Source organism: Mus pahari, chromosome 14, assembly GCF_900095145.1.
Source record: "Mus pahari chromosome 14, PAHARI_EIJ_v1.1, whole genome shotgun sequence".
Lineage (NCBI taxonomy): Eukaryota > Metazoa > Chordata > Mammalia > Rodentia > Muridae > Mus > Mus pahari.
This window is the reverse complement of record NC_034603.1, coordinates 80,684,278-80,702,680: the sequence shown is the minus strand read 5'-3', so window position 1 is coordinate 80,702,680 and position 18,403 is coordinate 80,684,278. Positions and strand designations below refer to the sequence as shown.

Here is an 18,403-nt window from a genome sequence, read left to right as displayed (position 1 = left end):
GAGAGAGAGAGAGAGAGAGAGAGAGAGAGAGAGAGAGAGAGAGAGAGAGAGCGCAGTCCCCACATCCCCGCGGCGGGAAGCCAAACAACACTGCCTTAGAAGCAAGCTGCTTCAATGCCCTGTCAGCTGCCAAGTCCTCATCAAGCTCAGATAAGCTGAATAATTAACTTCGCTCCAAGCAGAGAGATGCCACGGATAGAGCCCCATCCCGTTAAAAAGAAATCAGATAATGTTTTTCAAAGCCCCAGCCTTCCCTTTGAAGTAGTCTCTGCCATTCACACAGTTTCCATATTGCCAAACTGCAAAGGTTTCCATCTTCCCCCTACAGCCCGTCCCTTCCTCCCTACCCTGCAAATGGTCCATCTTCTCTGGATGGCTTGGTTTGAGCTGATTTCCCCGGTGGATAGCTCCTTCTATGAAGCTGTGTCTCAGCCTGCACTGGATGAGTGATGATATTTTGAAGCAGAAGACTTGGCTTCAAATCATGCCTGTTCACCGAGGCAGAAGTATAAACTTCAGGCCAGCCTGGGCTTCATAGTTAGTTATAGACCTCATGTTAAAAATATAAAACTCCCCAAACAAAAGCAAACCCTTGGAGGAAAGGGGATTAACGGGAGAGGACGGACAACAGTACATGATAAACATGTGTGGCAATGCCAAAATAAAATGCATTGTGTATCATTAATATATGCTAATGTAAAATTTAAAAAAATCCTGCTTGTTCTTCTGATTAACAGTGTGATGTTCAGTAAGTCAATGAACAGTAAATGACAAAGTGACTGTTAGGTCTGTCATGATCAAGTCCCCAGGCTAGATGGCTTAAACGCAGACATTTATGCCCTCACAGCTTTGGGTGCCAGACGTGAGAAGGGAAGGTGCCGTCAGGGCGGGGTGTGTAGAGGCCTGGAGGAAGGCTCTGTCCACACCCGTCTCCAGCTGTGAAGGACACAGCTGCCTCTTGTCTTCACACTATCTCCTGTACATGTCGCTTTCCAGATCTTCTCTCAGGAAGATGTTAGTCACTGGGCTCAGGCCCTCTACTAACTTCCTTTAAATTAGTGTGTGTGTGTGTGTGTGTGTGTGTGTGTGTGTGTGTGAGAGAGAGAGAGAGAGAGAGAGAGAGAGAGAGAGAGAGAGAGAGAGAGAGAGAGAGAGAGAGAGAGAACACTCTTGCCTACTACAGAACAATGTAAGAGAACTGGTCCTCTCCTGCTATGTGGGTCTTGGTAATTGAACTCAGGTTGTCAGGGGGATGGTAAGTGTGTGTGTGTGTGTCTGACAGATTCTCCCGAGTTTTTGTCACCTTCTCTCTTCTTGACGAAGTCGGGACAGGTCTGGTGCCTGGAGGGGGGGTTGCTGAGTATTTGTGAGCACGGAGCCTGGAGTGAATTTGCCCAGAACTCGGTTCCCTATGGCTTTAATGTCCCGAATAATGATAGGTTTACACACGACTAAATGTTATCTGATTAAACAGAACCCGTGTTCTTTGCTGTGAGGTTTTACGGAGTTGTTGCCTGCTCGTGCATGGATTTTCTTACATGTATTTATAGAATCACTTCTCTCAGAGGAGTCTGTGAAACAGGGAACCCCGAGAACTTCTGTGTAAGGAGAGAATGTGCCACTGGGAGTTTTTGTGCACACACGCAGGTGTGGGTTAATTCCCAGAAGCCCAGTGAGTGAGAATTTAAACAGGTTATTCTAGAACATAGTAAGCCTATGACTGGATCATGGTAGTGTTCATACCCTCTGTATTAATGTTAGTCAGAGGTAAGAAACCCTGTATTTTGAGTGTCAGCATATGGGGGGAAGAAGGAAGGGAGGGGCCTTTGTTCCAAGCCATAGGACAGCTTTTTCCCTGTTTGACTAATAGGCTTGTGCATCAAATAAAATTAATACATCCCAAGGTCACTATAAGTGTGTGTGTGTGTGTGTGTGTGTGTGTGTGTGTGTGTGTATAAGCATAAATATACACAAGTATAAAACTATAAGTTAGGTTCATGTTTTGTCTCTTCCACTGTCTTAAAATGAAACAGAAGGGATAACACCAGTCAATAAAATTAAATCCAACACTATGGTTTTTTTTTCCCTGCTAATATTAACCACTGGTTGCAAAGGTGTTGGTGACCCTGGCTTCTACAATCAGCTCCCTGGGGTCCCAACAGCTCTGTACCATGAAGCTGCTCAGTGGAATCAGCTTATCCAGAGAAGTTCTGGAACCTCGGGGAGACTCCTGCCCTTTCTCTGGGCTGTGTAGAGTGAATGACTCACTCTGGACTTGGACAGCATCCGTCTATGGAAATGACCTTTGTGCTCATCCTGTCTTCCCTCCACAGTCACAGAGCTGTGACCCATTCAGCCAGATGGGCACATGTAAATGAGCCCCTTCCCCCAAATCCAGCAGTGGGTGGTGTTTCTCAGAATAGCATTGTAATGAGACATAAAGTAGAAAAGAAAACCTGAAACTTGCAGACCTGAGGATGTGTCCTGCTTTAGGTAGAGGAGACTGGGCTTGTAGCTTTAAACTGGAGCAGTCATCTATTTAGTCTAGGTCCATAGGGAGCCATCAGGTACCTTGGGACCAGGTTCTCATGTCGCATGGCACATTCCCCTATGCCTGTGCATATGCCATGGACGGTGACGGTGCAGCAGACTCTTCCCTGATGGCACAGCCCCTCTCAGTCCGTGGCACTGCAGATGCTCCCGATAAGGAGCACCATGGATCTAGTCATCCTGCAGTCAGGATGCTACTGGCTTGGTTTGGTTCATGGGACGGTAGCAAATTTTATTCAAGCAGATACCTGACGGCTATTTGATACTGGAGACCAGTTTCAAGTTTACCACAAGCTAACCCAGGCTCCCTATGTGGAGGATAAGCAGTCCCACAGACGGTAGTTAGTTTTGAGCTGATGCCTGCAGACCCATGTGCTATCCCCGACTGTCTTGCCTCTGGGTGAGCCACCAGATGGCTAGAAACACAAATGAGGCCCAGGATACCAGTATCAGAGCCCAATGGACTGCAGAGAAGCAGTAATTGATGGTGGTTTAAAGGTAACAATTGGGGTTGGGGGTTGTTGCCTTAGCAACAGGTACCTGGTGGAGACAGTGTTTTTTGTTTTTTTTGTTTTTGTTTTGTTTTGTTTTGTGTGTTTTTGTTGTTGTTGTTTTGGATAAATTTAGGGAGCTGAGGTCTTCTTGTTAAATAGGTCAGGAAAAGCTTGCCTACAAAGGGCCAGAAAGGGCTGAGACTGGCTTTCAGAGGTACAATGAATGGCATCGAGGATGAGGGCTGGTATTAGATGGGAGCCATCACATCATCTGTGACATAAGGGTAGAGCAGAATGCAGATGACTTTATTGTACATAGGCCCTCGCATTCCTTCACACCTTTGTTGTCTTCAGGAAAGCCAAGCCACATTTTTGAACTAAAGGAAAGAGCTTACTGATTTGGAAAGCTTCCACACCATGCCTCTCTGTTACTCACACCAGCAGGACACCCAGCTCTTGGGGATCAAAGGAAAGAGAATGCCTCTTGGCGATGGCAACAGGTCCTCTCAGAGCTGTACCTCTGAAGAACAGTGTCGCACTTTGAAATCTGTTTGGTGTGATTAAATAGGCTTGATTATGAATAGCAACCGATTGGCATCTGAAACAGAAGTCTTGGTCCCACAAAAGATAGCAATCACGCATTGACACGACTTCAGTACAGCCAGAAGTCAGTAAGGGATGGCTTCCATGTGGACCTCGAAGCCCAGGTCATCCACCAGCTGGGAAGAAACAGGGAGACAATGCCTTGGGGGTCGTGGGTTTCCTGGTAGGAAGAGATCATCTGAGCAGGGGACGGGTGGGTCGGGTCGGCCAGGAAGGAGAGTGGAGTGGGACCTTCAGGGTAGACAGTTCCAGGCTGCACATCCTCATGAGGTTCAGGCCTTACATCGATGACTGCTCACAACTCCCCAGGACAGAAATGGAGGAGTCCTGCTCTTCGTGATTGTCCAGAGAGCCCCTTCTTTCTATCTCTGACTGACCCCACTCTTTCCTTGTGTGCCCACACCTTCCTTCTCTGTTGGCTCGGAGATTTCATTGCATAGTTAATTCCATGTTGGACAGTGTGAATGGGATGCTCCCAAAATCTGCACTCTGGGATCCACAGTGCCTGTTTGAAGAGCCTCTCGTTCTGAGAGGGCCGGAGAACATGGAAAGCTTTCATTTTGGTCAACATCTGGCCAAAGCATATAGATGTCAGGGGAGGACAGAGGGAACACGTTGGATCCACAGGACTGGGTGCATCCAGGAAGGCTTCCCAGGAGAACAGAAGAGCTCAGAGCTCTAAGCCCCCCCTCGCTGACTGCTCATTGGGTGCTGTCATCACTGTTACCATAAGAACGAGGGACCAAGGCTGAGTTAGAGATGTAACCATGTGCCCTGGCCAAGGCATATAGATGTCAGGGGAGGACAGAGGGAACACGTTGGATCCACAGGACTGGGTGCATCCAGGAAGGCTTCCCAGGAGAACAGAAGAGCTCAGAGCTCTAAGCCCCCCCTCGCTGACTGCTCATTGGGTGCTGTCATCACTGTTACCATAAGAACGAGGGACCAAGGCTGAGTTAGAGATGTAACCATGTGCCCTGGCCAAGGCTTGTACTTTACACGTCACTAGGAACAATGGGTTGCCACATTCATCTCTATGGCCCACAGTCCCTGAGTGTGAGGTAAGCTGAGGTAAGGGGCACATCAGTGAGAGATATCACAGGGCCTGAGGTAGGACTGCACCCCAAGCCCGGCCTCTTCCACTCTGTGTCCCCATTTGCTTTGAAGATGGCTGTTCCTCATCCCGAGCCAACCTGGCCCTGGGCAGAAGGCTGGGCTGGGCTCCCTTGGAGAGAAAGTCATTTATTATGTAAGTGCCATTCATATTCTAGCTGGCGATCAAAGGCGACATTTAATTTTTTTCCATTATGTGGAATAATTTAAGATTATGTTATCAGTGTCATTTTTATGGCAATTTCTCAGACATGAAAACAGCATCAATTATTCAACGTCACCTTGTGTGTCTGGGTTAAGTGGGGATGTCGGGAGGTAGAGGCGGGGCATGGAGGAAGCTCAGCTCAGGTGGGGCTCCAGGCAGGTGGCCCTGTGGGCCCTTCCTCATCCTTGTCTGGGTCCCTGAGGACAGAGTTCCTCTTCAGGGCTCTGCTCCTGTCTCCCCTGCTATAATGTCCACAGGGAGGGGGAAGGGAACCAGTTAATTCTCTGACCTTTCTTTTGACTTCTCCCAGAGCGTTCTGAGCTTTTCATGGACCCCACTAAACCATCTTTGCTCTAGGGGGCTGGGAAGCCCACAGCCCACAGAGCCCAGGAGAAGTTAAGGAGGCCCCACTCTGAACCTCATGAGCATGAAGGCTGGTGTATGCGAACTTGAAACGGGCAAATCTCATGGACAGCTAGCATCAGAGCCTGGCCGGCCTGTGTCTCCCTAGATCCAGTTGTTGGTAGCTTTGAACTGCCCCAGCAGGGAAGTAAAGAGTACAGGTGACATGGAGCACAGCCAAGGTCACTGTTGGGACCCGAGGCAGATGTGTCTGACATCGGTCTACAGTGAGTTAGGAGGACAGCAGGGCCTTAGGGGCCTGGTACCCACTGACATTCATGTTGCTGTGTTTTGCAATTAGTTTGCCGTCTTATCTTCTACCTGTGGGTAAAACAACACCTGAGTGTAGAAGGTGAAAAAATGCAGGGAATGCTGGGAAAGCCAGCAGCAAAGAATGCTGGGAATGCCAGCAGGATCCCTGGGATGCAACTGCCTAAGGGTGATCTGGCCCTCCCATAATGCTCTCTGGTGTGCCTAGTATGTGTGGGTGTATGTGCATGCACGAACTCTCCATGGGAGTCCAACCTTACCCATTTCTCTTGATTAACACAGCATCTTACCATTCAGCACTGCAGGGTCCTGGCTAGCGGTCTTAGGAGTGTGGGGGAGGGTCTAGCCTCCGAATCCCATCTTCCTGTAGGAGTGCACACTGCTGCACCCACACGTGGGTACCGAGATCTGAGCCCAGGTCATCAGGCTTACGTAGCAAGCCCTTTATCCATGGAGCCGGCCCTCTAGCCATATTGACTTAATTTGGGTGTGAGTTTGTGGGTGGTTCTGGGCACTTTCTTCCTCACCTGGGGACAGCAAACCACAATGAACAGAAAATCAGCGTTTAGTTCTCTCTGTGTGTGTTCTGCATCCTGAGGCCTTTTGTGTCCATGTGAGGCACATGCAGAATCACTCTCCTTGCCCCTGTCCGCCTCTCCGCTTCACCTTCTTTTCATCTCATCTCTCCTTCCCCTTCTTTCTACTTCCTCTTTATTCCTTCTGAAAAAAAAAAAAAAGTGCCATTCTTCTCAGCACCTGCCTCTTTGCAGGAGTGGGTGGGAACCGTCTTGTGTATTGTGGGTCAGACACTGGCCTCAAACCACGCATGGTAAAAGTAATAATAACAACGGTAATAATTGTAATTCCACTGCACAAGCATGGAGATCCTCAATTCTGGAGCCTAAGAGGGGTGTGGCCTCCCACCCCCAGCAGCCCACTCTTGGCTTCTTGTACAGAGCTGGGTTAAGGGCTGTGGGTAGAAAGGGGGGAGGAAGGGCAGAGCAAGAGGCCCCAGGCGGGTGGGAAGGAGGCAGAACGTTCCTTTCCGCAGCATGGGAAGGAGCTGTGTATATTTCACATTGCCATTTGGAAGCTGTTAGGTGATGCAGCAAGCCCGAGCTGTCCAAAGCCCTTGTGGCGGCGACAGGGAGGAAGGTGACTCACTCAGCTAGGCACACGCAGGACTGAGGCAGAAAGTCAGGAACAGCTGGCACCAGTCACGTGTGTGTCCCGGAGAGATGCATGCCCCTCTGCCCATCTCCTCGTGGGGCTGCCGGGTTTCAAGGAGGGAGTGTGAATGGAAAACCACTGGAGGTTAGAATTAGTGAGTCCTGGAAGAGAAGCCTGCCACATCAAGGCAGTTACCACAGCACGAGAAAGACACAGAGGCCTTTCGCTCTCCATTCCTGATGCCTGCTGCACAGGCCGAGGCTGTGTTTACCCAGGGCATCTGTGTACAGAACTCTGTCACCATCTCACCAGGACACCAGATGTGCGGCAAGACAGGGCTTCCCCAGGACAGCAGGGCTATCATCTCGTGTCAAGAGTCACCTTAAGCCAGAGAGAGAGCCTGTGGTGCTTGCCATTCTGTGTGTGTGGCTGATCTCACCTAACCCTAGCCAGTGTTTCACTCTTCGTGTGGCCCAGTTGTATCTGCATCACATTCACATCCCCTCTGCCCCATCCCTGTTCTTATAGTGACGGGCGTATCTGAGCTGTGGGCAGTATGCTGCTACAGTAGATATAAGGCCTCAGCCTTCTGAGGGCTGAACGTGTGACCGAGCATGTGGGTGGTTGAGGGTGGTGGGTAGACATGGACACAGCTAAGATATCCTGGCCCTGTTCCACCTCTCCTCTTGGTGGTAGAGAGATGGCTCTGTGTGTAAGAGCACGTGCTGCTCTTGCAGAGGACCTAGGTTGAGTTCCCAGCAGCACACAGTGGCTCACAGTTATCTATAACTCTGGTTCCAGGAGAGTGTGTGCCCTCTTCTGACCTCTGCGGGAGCCAGTACTCAGGCGTCACACATGGAAAATAAGATAAATAACATCTGAGGGCGGGGCTCAGTTTAATGAAAAAATGTTTACTTGGTTTTGTGTGACTGAGAGAGATATATTGAGAGAGACAGAGAGATAGGCAGACAGACAGAGAGAGAGGGAGGGAGGGAGGAGGGGGAGAGGGAGAGGGAGAGGGAGAGGGAGAGAGAGAGGGAAGGGGAGAGGGAGGGAGAGAGAGAGAGGGAGAGGGGGAGGGAGGGGGAAGGAAGGAGGAGGGGGAGAGAGAGAACACAGGGATGCACATGCCAAGGGAACTGCATGGAGGGAGATTCAGGAGCTCTGTTCTCTCCCCCTACTAAGGAGTCTAGGGGTCACACTCAGGTCTTCAGGCTTGTACCTCCTAAGCCATCTTTCTGTCCCTAAAAGGGCAGCTTCTGAGTGCACTTGGGGTGGGATCTTCCTGTCATCCATCCCCCTGCTCCCCAACACTTGGGTAGGAAGCATTACAGCCACCGGCATCTGAGATGGAGTATCCGAGGAGTCTGAGGGCTGAGGGGTTGCCAGGATTTGTTTTCTTTTTCTTTAATGTCACCCTCACAGAGGCCAGTCTCCACAGTAACCCACGGAACACACACACACCTCCTTGTTTAATAATGGTGAAGCTTATGCAAATCTCTGAACATACCCAGCACAAAGCCAGGAGCAAGCATGGTTGTAACCGTTGGCCATGGTGCAGTTGTTTATGCATTTAACTCGATTTTTATGTGGTACACGTGTGTATCTGTGTGGGTGAAAACGTGTGAACACGTGTGAGTGCAGAGACCAGAGGCTGACGCCTGATGCCTTTCTCCATCATTCTCTGCCTCATCTTCTCAAACTGGGACTGCTCACTGAAGCTGGAACTCCTCACTTCTCTAAGCTGGTTGACCAATGGGCTCCAGGTATCCATTTGTCTCCTCCTCCCCAGAGCTGGGTTACAGGCACCAGCAACGTGCCTGGCTCTCATATGGATGTTTGGGACCCAAACTCCCACTCCTTATGTTTCCACAGCAAACACTTTACCCCCTGAGCCACCCTGCCAATCCCTTTCTTCCAACCATCGTCACCACTGGGGTCTGCAATTGTTCAATCGGTCATTGATTGACCTGTTGGTCTCTCACAGGAGAAGGGGCAGTTCGTGCAGCTGTGGGGATTGGCGTTTTTCATATCTCGAGGAGCTGCATTGCTGGTAGACAGCTGATGGGTAATTAAAAATGTATTGAGTCGTGAGGGCAGGCAGGCAGGCAGACAGGCATCCTAGAGAAAGTGACAGAATTCTTTTCTTGGTAGTAACAAGAGCTCAGAGTTCCCAGTGTTAATTTGTAATCTCGCAGAGAGCTGTGAGGGCCCAGGCAGCCTGAGTCTTTCAAAAGCAGGGCTTCTCCACATTAGGGATGCTGTCATTTATTGTCATTTGCTTGCTCTGAGGTTGTCCTGTACATGATAGGGTATTGAGGAACACCAAAAGAACCACCCACGCCCACTGGAACAGCCAAAGATGCATATTTCTCAGTGTTCTGAGGTCTGGGGAGTCAGCCGCACTGACTCCAGGCTGTGCCTTGCTGAGCAGGGCCTCAGCTGGACGAGCAGGTCCACATGAAGGCAGGGGCCTCTATCTTCCTCCCAGTTCTTCCTCAAGAGAAGCCCCCTGTTACTTTCCTGGCGAGGCACATCTCTTACTGAGGCAGTGATCTGTCAGATACCAGTGGGAGATGGAGAATTAGGAATAATTAAAGCATATAAACAAACAAAGAGCTGAGACTCCGTGGCCCATGGCTCATCACACAGACACCAGCTGTCACCCGAGAGGGGCTGAGTGGGGCCTTCTGCAGAGGTGTGGACCGGCTCGTTCAGTTTCTCCACCCAGGATTCTGCCCATCTGTGGTGCCAGCCTTGACCATGATGCCAAGAGCCAGCTGACACTCAGTGTGACAGAGGGGGGATTCCAGGATTCAGCATAGGTAGGCTGAGGGCAGTGTGGGGCTGGTCAAGCAGGAATGGGGGGTTTCCCCCACTTTTCAAACAGCATAGGTGGGGCATTGGTACTCTTATTAAGAAAGTACTCCATAGAAGGTTCGATGAACAAAGAATAAAGATGCTGTAGCTGCATGAGAAAACAAACAAAAATAAGATGTCGGACACCCTCAAGTGTTTATGCTTAATATTTAATTGGAAAGAAATGACCAAATAAAATATCTGAATCTTTAGCTTTTCTTTTCTTTTATCATCATGGCTATAAGAAAACAAAAATGTCTATGTGTATGTGTGTGTGTGTGTGTGTGTGTGTGTTTGTGCATATGCATGTGCATTTGCATGCATGTGTTTGTGTGTGTGTGTGTGTGTGTGTGTGTGTGTATGTGTGTGTGTGTCTAAAGTCCAGCCTGGCACACTTTTTCTGAAATTCTTTCATTAAAAAAAAAAATTCCCGGGCTGGAGAGATGGCTCAGTGGTTGAGAGCACCGACTGATCTTCCGAAGGTCCTGAGTTCAAATCCCAGCAACCACATGGTGGCTCACAACCATCCATAATGAGATCTGACGCCCTCTTCTGGTGTGTCTGAAGACAGCGTACTTAGATATAACAATAAATAAATCTTTTTTTAAAAAAAAAAAATCCCCAAGAAAAGTCTTTGTCCGTTTACCTTTCATGGCCTCTGGGACGGCCATTCTGTCAACTGCTGCCCACTGCTGTGCCCTCCCCACTGTGGTGGACTGAAAGCCTCGGACACCGGGAGACAAAAATTCTTTGTCCCCCTTTGGTCTTCTGCCGTGTGTCTTGGTTATGGTGACACAGAGTAACAAGTGCAGAAAATTGATACCAGGACTGGAAGATTGGTGTGACAAACCCTGATTATCCATCTCTCAAGCCATTGGAGGGTAAATAGTTAGCACCAGGGTTCCCACTTGCACGGGGCTGTCTAGGGAATTGTTTTCTCAGATTCTGCCACCCAGGTACCTGTAGCTTGGCCAGACTTACGGGCCACTTTTAGCTGTGGTCAAAGCTGGTCTGGTTATTTAGCGTGGTGGCAGACTTGGAAATTATCCAGATAGCGTTGGTCAAGCAGGCAGGCATATAGGATGCAAGCAAGACCCGCCTATAGATAGCAGATTTACTGTGAGGATCTCCCAAGAAGCTGGTAAGTGTGTGAATCTGTGAGAGTGAAGCCCGAGCTGCAGTCAAAGACTGTAGGATGCTGGGGATGTCAGGAACATGGGCTGTGCACCATCTGCAGAGGGAAGGCAAAGCGGGAAGTCGGGCTAGCCAGAGGGAAAGACACATGGTGTGTGTGTGTTGGAGGCGGGGGGCTAGGGGGTGCAGATGGCTTGAGCATAGGGGTCAGGAGTCCAAACCTACTGAAATTCACATTGGAACACTGTGTGGCCTGGACACTAGATGTTGAGCTGCGGGGTCTAATGTTTTCCCTGTTGGGGTTCAGTTTGCCCTAACGATTCTCCCATTCCTCCCATTTGAACTTGGAGTCCTTACTCTGTGCTGTTGCATAGCGGAAGCACATGCCTTACATTTTGATTTCCCAAGACTTCATAGCTATGGGGTGTCAAGAAGCCTTGGGTGTCAGAAGAGACTTGGAACTTTTGGGTGATGTTGAGACCATTACCTTGAGGACTTTCAGAGGACAGAACACATCTTGTTTTGTGAGGAGTACACAGATCCTGTTGTGCGCCAGGAGTCGAGCACTGTGGCTTAATGTGAGGTACCTGAGTGTTGTGTTGGCAAGTGGCGACCTTGCGGTGGTTGGCTTTCTCTGTTGACTGGATTCATAGTAACCTAGTATATTGGTAAGGCTTATCTGTTGGAGTGTCTGTGAGGGCATTTTCAGGTGAACTGGGGTAGGAAGATCCATCCTATATGTGGGCAGGACTATCTTTTCAGCTCAGGACTGGGTGGGGTAAGTGGAGGAAAAAGAGAAAGGTGGATACGTATGAGCTTGTTTCCTTTTTTTTTTTTTTTTTGCTTCCTGGCTGCTGGGCTGCAAACTGCATCGCCCCACCATGCCCTCCCCACCCTCGGAGACTGACTCATCTGAAATAGGCAGCAAAATTAGCCTTCCCTCCCTCAGGCTGTTTGTCTGGCATTGTGTCACAGTGACCAGTGAAGGCAGCTACATGTGGGATGGGTGGATGAATAGCCCCATAGGCTTGCTTTCTTAGGTCAGAATCTGAGGCCGTTCTGCCAGGTTTCCAGCAGTGACGGACTGCGTGTGGAGGAGTTGCCAGTTGAAAGATGAGTGGCAACTCCTTAGATCTCGGGTGTGAAACCTGCAATGCCATGTTTCCCCAAAGCTGGTCGTCTTCTTGGCAGTCCAACCCGTGAGAGCTGTGTCTTAGCAGGACATGGGTCCTTTGCCCAGACATCTGTGGGTCCTGAGGGTGGGGAGTCCCAAGGACATGGAAGGGGCATAGTGACACTTGTGTTTCTTGTTTCAGGGTGCTGCAGAAGACCCCCAGACAGCCCTGGCACTGAACTTGGACCCTGCGTTGATGAAGAAGTCTGATCCCAGGGACCCCACTGCGCTGCTCTTCCCAGAGAGTGAACTTTCCATCCGGATAGGTAGCCCTGGGCTTCTTTCAGGCAAGCTTGCTGCTGCTGCTGCTGCGCTGGGCCAGAGGGTCAGACCTGGGGCTGCTGGAAGGAGAGAAGGGAGTGCCAGGCGCTCTGCTCTTCCAGGCCGCTCGCCCCACCGCTCACGGTGGCCTCTGCCCATGCCCTTTTCTCTCATTTGTTCATGCAAACTCTTGCCCATTAGACAAGCAGTCCTAACAGCTTTGTTGCCTTTCCAGCTTGGTGAATGGACAGGGGTCACTCTGAATCGGATGGGGCTGAGTTAGATTAGAAAGGATGCACTTTGGTCACCCCATCTCCCATTGCTGATGAGCCCCAAGGAGTGCCCTCTTGGTTTGTGTCACTATTGACTTTCTGACTCATCTGGAGAAACAGTGCATGCATATGTCTCTTGTGTTGTTTATGTGGAGCCGAAAAACTTTAAAGACAACAGCGGCATCTTTTCCGCTGATTCTGGGTCTCTCCAAAGGAATCATCTAAGACTTGTTAAGCCTCAGAGGGGTCCAGTCTGTGCTTGGATTCTGCCCTGTGCATCCAGAGCTCAGTGGTCTCCATTCAGATTCTTCTCTGAACACATTAACCAGGAAAAACCTTGGCAGCCTTCTCTCTGGTTGACCCTCTCTGCCTCCCACGACTTCCCAGCTGAAGTATAAGCAGGAAATAAAATTCATCTAATCAGACCTCAAGGTAGAGAGGGTCAGACATCACAGCTGCCCTCTGCCGCCTGTAACGCATCTCATTCATACTCAGCCTATGCCACTGAGGCTTTGCATCTGTTCTCTCTCAGGATTGTAGGCAAGGGCTATCTTCCATCAAACTTGTCATATTTTCATGCCAAGTCCTGATAACACAGGTACACCGGTCTCTCTGGGGATTCTCACTAGCAATTTTCTTTGCTCAGCTCATGTGCGGCCCCGTGAGGATGTTGCAGCCCTAACTCAGAGTGGGTGCAGGGTAGAAAAGTTGGCCTGGCTCTGCTGCCTTGACTTTAAAGCCAAAAGAGTTGGGGGTTCAGGGGTGGCTTGTAGTGGTGGCTGTCAATCAAACAAGGTAAAAACTGGCAAGCACACACACACACACACACACACACACACCCCAGGATATGGATGCATGAGTCATGGAAGCCAGAGGACAACCTTTGCTGTCATTCCTTAGGAACTGTATACCTCTTTATTTGCCTGTTTTGAGACCAGAGGGTGATCCTCTTACTGAACTGGAACTTGCCAAGTTGACTGGGCAGGTTAGCCAGAGAACCCTAGAATCTGGCCTCTTTCTCAATCTCCCCAAATTGGCATTGCAAGCACACACCACCATGTTCAGCTCTTTACTGTATGCTCTGGGGCTTGAACTCAGGACCTCACAGTTGCAAGGCAAACACTTCATAGGTTGGGTTATCTCTCTAGCCACCCAGTGGTCCTTTCCCAGGGAGCTTTGGGAGATTTCTGGCTATTCTCAGGCAACCCCGTGTTCAGTGGGGGTTTTGTGTAGAGGGAGCTGCGGTCCCCTCCCCTGCAGCTGAGCACCAGGCACAGCCAGCTATGTGGTTGCCAGGCAATCCTTGTGGTTGGTGCTAACTCTTCCGATCCAGGCCCGGATGCGGCCCTTGAAGATCGTTTGCTCTCAGCCATCTCCTCTCACCTGGGTGCACCTGTGGGTGTCAGGCATCTGGGGACTCTCAAACCTGATAATGCTCATTTGCTGACTGGCTTCCTGCAGACCAAGCCTGAAGGGACACTGTTTGTGCCATCTGGATTTGTCCTTCAGCTTGCTTGCTGTAACTGGAGCAAGGAGGCCAGCTTAATGGGCATTTAGTGACAAACATCAGCCTTTAAAAAAATAATCATGACACTGCTATCATGTCCTTTAATTGGTTCAGCAGGGGGAAAAGCCAGAGAAGCCATGCCTTGGGAGGGAAGTTCAGCTGTCCTGGGTGGTTGCAGCAGCCAAGCTTGGAACAGCATTTATTAGACACTTTGCTATCGATGGCTGTCTGTGCCTAACGCTTATAATGTCAGCTATTCTCAAAGCTGGGAATATCTGGGGATGTGGCAAGGCTAAGACTTCCTTTACAATTGTATCATTCTGTTTCTCTGTCTGTTTCTCTCTCTCTTTGTGTCTCTCTCTTTCCCTTCCCTCTTTCCGTCCTCTACCTCTCACTCCTGTATTTCTCTCTCTCTCTCTTTCCATCATCCATCTACCCATCTACCTACCTGCCCACCATTTTTTTCTTTCTTCCAATTCCAATGTCATTACAAGGGTTAAAAAGAAAGAGTGATTTTACCTACAACCCCAAATCACTTGTAGGTTAATCCCTCTACCAGGGACACAAGCGATGGTTCCGGTTCTCGTGTGTCCTTTGAAGTTTGCTGTGCTATGCTGAAGCCATTGCTTGGGACGTTGCTCTGTATCTTGTGACTTCGAGCTTGATCAGATTTCATTACCGTATGGGGCACTCTTAGATCATACCATTCTTGTTACTGACCACGACCTTGTATAATTAATTCTAGTGTTCGATTTTAAATTAGGTTAGATTAAGTTCATTAATTTAGCTTAATTCTAGTGTTCTGCTTAGCTTGTCTGAGAGCTATTTCAACAGTCTGCCTCTACACTTTTGGTGAGGGAGGGAGGGACCTAGTGAACCTGGTTGGTTTCAGGGACTTCCTGGAGCTACTTTGGGTTGCTCACTTCCTGAATTAAGGGGCTTCCCTGCAGGATGGAGTATTTTATTTCCCAGTAGGAAATCCTCCTGTTTCACCTTCTTGTAAACATCCTATCCTAAAATACCCTGTTTCACGTTTTCTTTTTTTCTTTTTTTTTTTGAATGTAGGGAAGACTTTATTGCAGAATGCAGTGGGGTNCTAACAGGAGTGACAGTGGTCAGTGCTAAAGGGACAGGACACATTACAGGGCCTTGGGGCTGGGGGTGTCTCACATCATTTGCAAGTGCAGAACTGGCATCTAAGGGCAGGGCGGGGCGGGGCAGGGTAGGGTTAGGGGGTGAGGATGGGGGTGTGGTGATGGGGTCCTTTCTTAGAGGAGGCACTAGAGACTTCTGTTGTCAACTTGGCACAGCAGAATGCCCTGAGGGAAGAAACCTTCAGGAAGTGGGAGCCAGCACCCGGGAGATAATTCCTGCCAATCTGTGAGCCAAGTGAGAATCCATCAGAGTCCACAGTGTTGGGAAAGTCTCTCAAGCTGCCCTCCTTGCTCTTTGTCTTCTGGAGGTCCAACTCTGGCTGACTGTTGTTGCTGATTCAGGTTGTGGATTGTATGCTGGAGGGCTCAGAGGCACAGCCCCCCAGCCCAGCAAGGTTCCCGGAGGCAGGCTGGTCCTGAACACCCAAGGGTGTCAGACCTAATGGGGCCAGTGCAGAAGCTGGTAGAGGTGGCCTTTTCTGATGGAGTGGCACACCACCAACACTCTAAGAGGGCATCTTGTAGGAGTGTCAGTGGAGATGAATGCAAGTGTCTGTTTTAAAACTGGGGATGAAGGCTAAGGTGTTCATGACCAAAAATCCTGAAGACAGTGGAGCATGGACTCTGGCCAAAGGGACACTGTGTGGGGTGTCTCTGGGGAGGGCAGATGAACCAGAGAGCCTTAAAAGAGAAGGCGCCTGCGGCAGGCCCTGAAAACTGGAGGTGTGAAGGTGCTGGAGGGCTGGGCTGGGGGCTCAGAGCCTTGGCACAGGGAAGGGGAGAGAGGCAGGNGTTCTGGGCTGAGATCAGGCCGTGGATAGCCAGGATCCCATAACAGTGGACCACCTCTCCATGGGGTCTTCTCTGCAGGATTGATTGAGTTGTCTGAATCCTCTTCCTCTTCCTCTTCCTCCTCCTCCTCTTCTTCTTCATCCAAAAAGTTGAAAAAAATCTCCGGGTAGAGTGGGGATGACCAAGGGTTTGGGGATTGCTGGTCCCGTGGGATGATGAAATGGGGCAGCGGCTGCCGCTAGGCCAGCAATGTGCTGGCCCTCCCCTTGACGAGAAAATCTGGTGGTCCGCATTGACCACGCTACCGAAGCAGCAAGATTCGACCTCATCCAGTTGTCTGTCTCTTCGGGGGTCCAGNCAGACATTTGGAGATCAGGGTCATGAACTAAGTGGCTGGATCTAGGGAGCNTCTTGGNCCATGGCTCGACCTGGGGCACCGAGGTGGTGTCTTCCTCTGAGAACTTCCTTGCCCGAAACCAGGGATCTTGCTGCATCGGCTCTGGGGCTGTGTCTCCTTCATTCATCTCTGAAGGGACCTGGCTGTCATAATCCGGGCTCTGAGAGCATTTTCCATTCTGGCCGCCCATCATGATGGCCCTTAGGGGCTCCAACCTGTCTGGACCTCCAAACAGGCTGAAGGTGTTGTGTGACTCATCTTCATGGCTGGGTCTTCCAAACATTATGTTGGTGAGGTTTCTTGTCCAGATCCACCAAACTGTCCTGTGAAAGAGCTTGCCTTTGCTCCTACCTTGTTCTAGAACCTGAGAGAGGGCTTGCCTTCACTCCTATCTTGTTCTAGAAGCTGTGTCTAGCTTTATCTGTCGTTTCACGTTTTCTTAAACCCTGTGTCTTAAGATATTTCCTTCCCAGATGGAAGGGTTTAGAGGAAATTGCTACTCAACACAGCCCTTGTTCCTTGTTTGTGAGGACTTGGGCACTGTGGGATTAGGGTCCAGTCTTAATGACGTCACTTAGACTGTCTCCATATAGAGTTTAGCTCATGATATGTGGGGTTAGGATTCTGGACAGTGGGGAGGGATTCCCAAATTAATCCAACTGTGTGAGTTTCTTTTCTCATTGCTACAGAAACATAATCAAAAAAAAAAAAAAAAAAAAGCAACTGGGGGGCGGGAGAGCTTTATTTTGACTCCCAGTTTGAGGGTACTGTCTGTCATGGCAAGAAAGTCACGGCTGCAGAGGCATGAAGTAGTTGGTCACATCATGTCCACAATCACTCAAGGGACAGAGGGAGTGGGAGGGAGAGGCCTGGGGCTTGGATTGCCTTTCTCCTTGTACCTCAGTCTGTGACCCCAGACCTCAGCCTTGTGCTGCCCACATTTAGGGTGGGTGGGCTTCCCCCACTCAGTTATCATCCCAGTGTAGGAGTGTCATCACCGGAATGCCTACAAGTGTGTTTCCATGGTGATTCTAAGTGCCACTAAGGTGACAATCAAGATTAACCATTGCACCAGTCTTTAAAGCGTCTTCCCACAAGCGGGCATCAGCCACAAGGAGTTCCACAGGACAAGGAGACATGGTCTCTCTTGGCTCCTTTGAGATTCTTTTACTGTAGTGCTAGGCCCCGATGTCAGCTAGGCCTGGGGAGGCTGGTGTTGGAGAGTGTTGGTTTTCCGAGCACAACAGATGCCGTCTTCATCAGAGCAGCCGCACCTGCTTCACGTGGTCATCTGGAGCAGGCCTGGGCACTGTTGATAGTCAGACCTGCTCAGAGGAGTAGGGAGGGTGGGAGGGCCCTCATCTGAAACTTAAGCTCCATCCACATGGCCCCTCCAGCTGTTTCTATATAATCCTATCCCAACTGTATATAATCCTACCCCAACTGTATATAATCCTACCCCAACTGTATATAATCCTACCCCAACTGTATATAATCCTACCCCAACTGTATATAACCCTATCTCAACTGTATATGATCCTATCCCAAACTGTATATGATCCTACCCCAACTGTATATGACCTCAGGCCTGAAGATTTGGTAGATTATATACTTTGGGCAAGATTCACTAAAGGGAAGCACCCAGTCTGCAGCTCTGGGGGAGCCATGTTGGCATGGTTGGAGGACATTTTCCGGTGAGACTACCTAGGGGTGCCCCATGCTCTTGTCATAACCCCTCACCCATTTGTACTCTATAGATAAGCCCAATAAACTAAACTCATTGCTTGTCCAGAGCGAACATCAGAGGGGTCGTACCTTGGTTTCCTTGTGACTGTACCTTTTTTGCTGGTGCTCACCCAGCCACACACAGAGTGAAGCCATGTTCTGAAGTTCCAGGGAGACCTGTATTCTGGCTGGAGCACTATTCCACGGGGCACATACGTCACCCCCTCTGCTCAACCCCATGATTGGGCTTATGAGTGCCGTTCCTGCAAAGGTCTTGTATGTTAGGGAGGAGGAGGAGGGGGAGGGGGAGGGGAGGGGGAG

At 49.9% G+C, this 18,403-nt stretch overlaps 1 protein-coding gene across 3 annotated transcripts in view; it reads left to right on the top strand.

Moving 5' to 3' along the window:
- Positions 1–18,403, top strand: part of Slc39a11 (solute carrier family 39 member 11) — a 420,215-nt gene that overhangs the window by 172,102 nt on the left and 229,710 nt on the right. For 2 of the 3 annotated variants that reach the window (XM_029545678.1, XM_029545677.1), the window contains exon 5: positions 12,117–12,261. In XM_029545678.1, coding sequence (XP_029401538.1) covers positions 12,117–12,261 — 145 coding nt within the window. The remainder of the gene's footprint in view (positions 1–12,116; positions 12,262–18,403) is intronic. The other variant, XM_021214003.2, reaches the window with a different exon arrangement.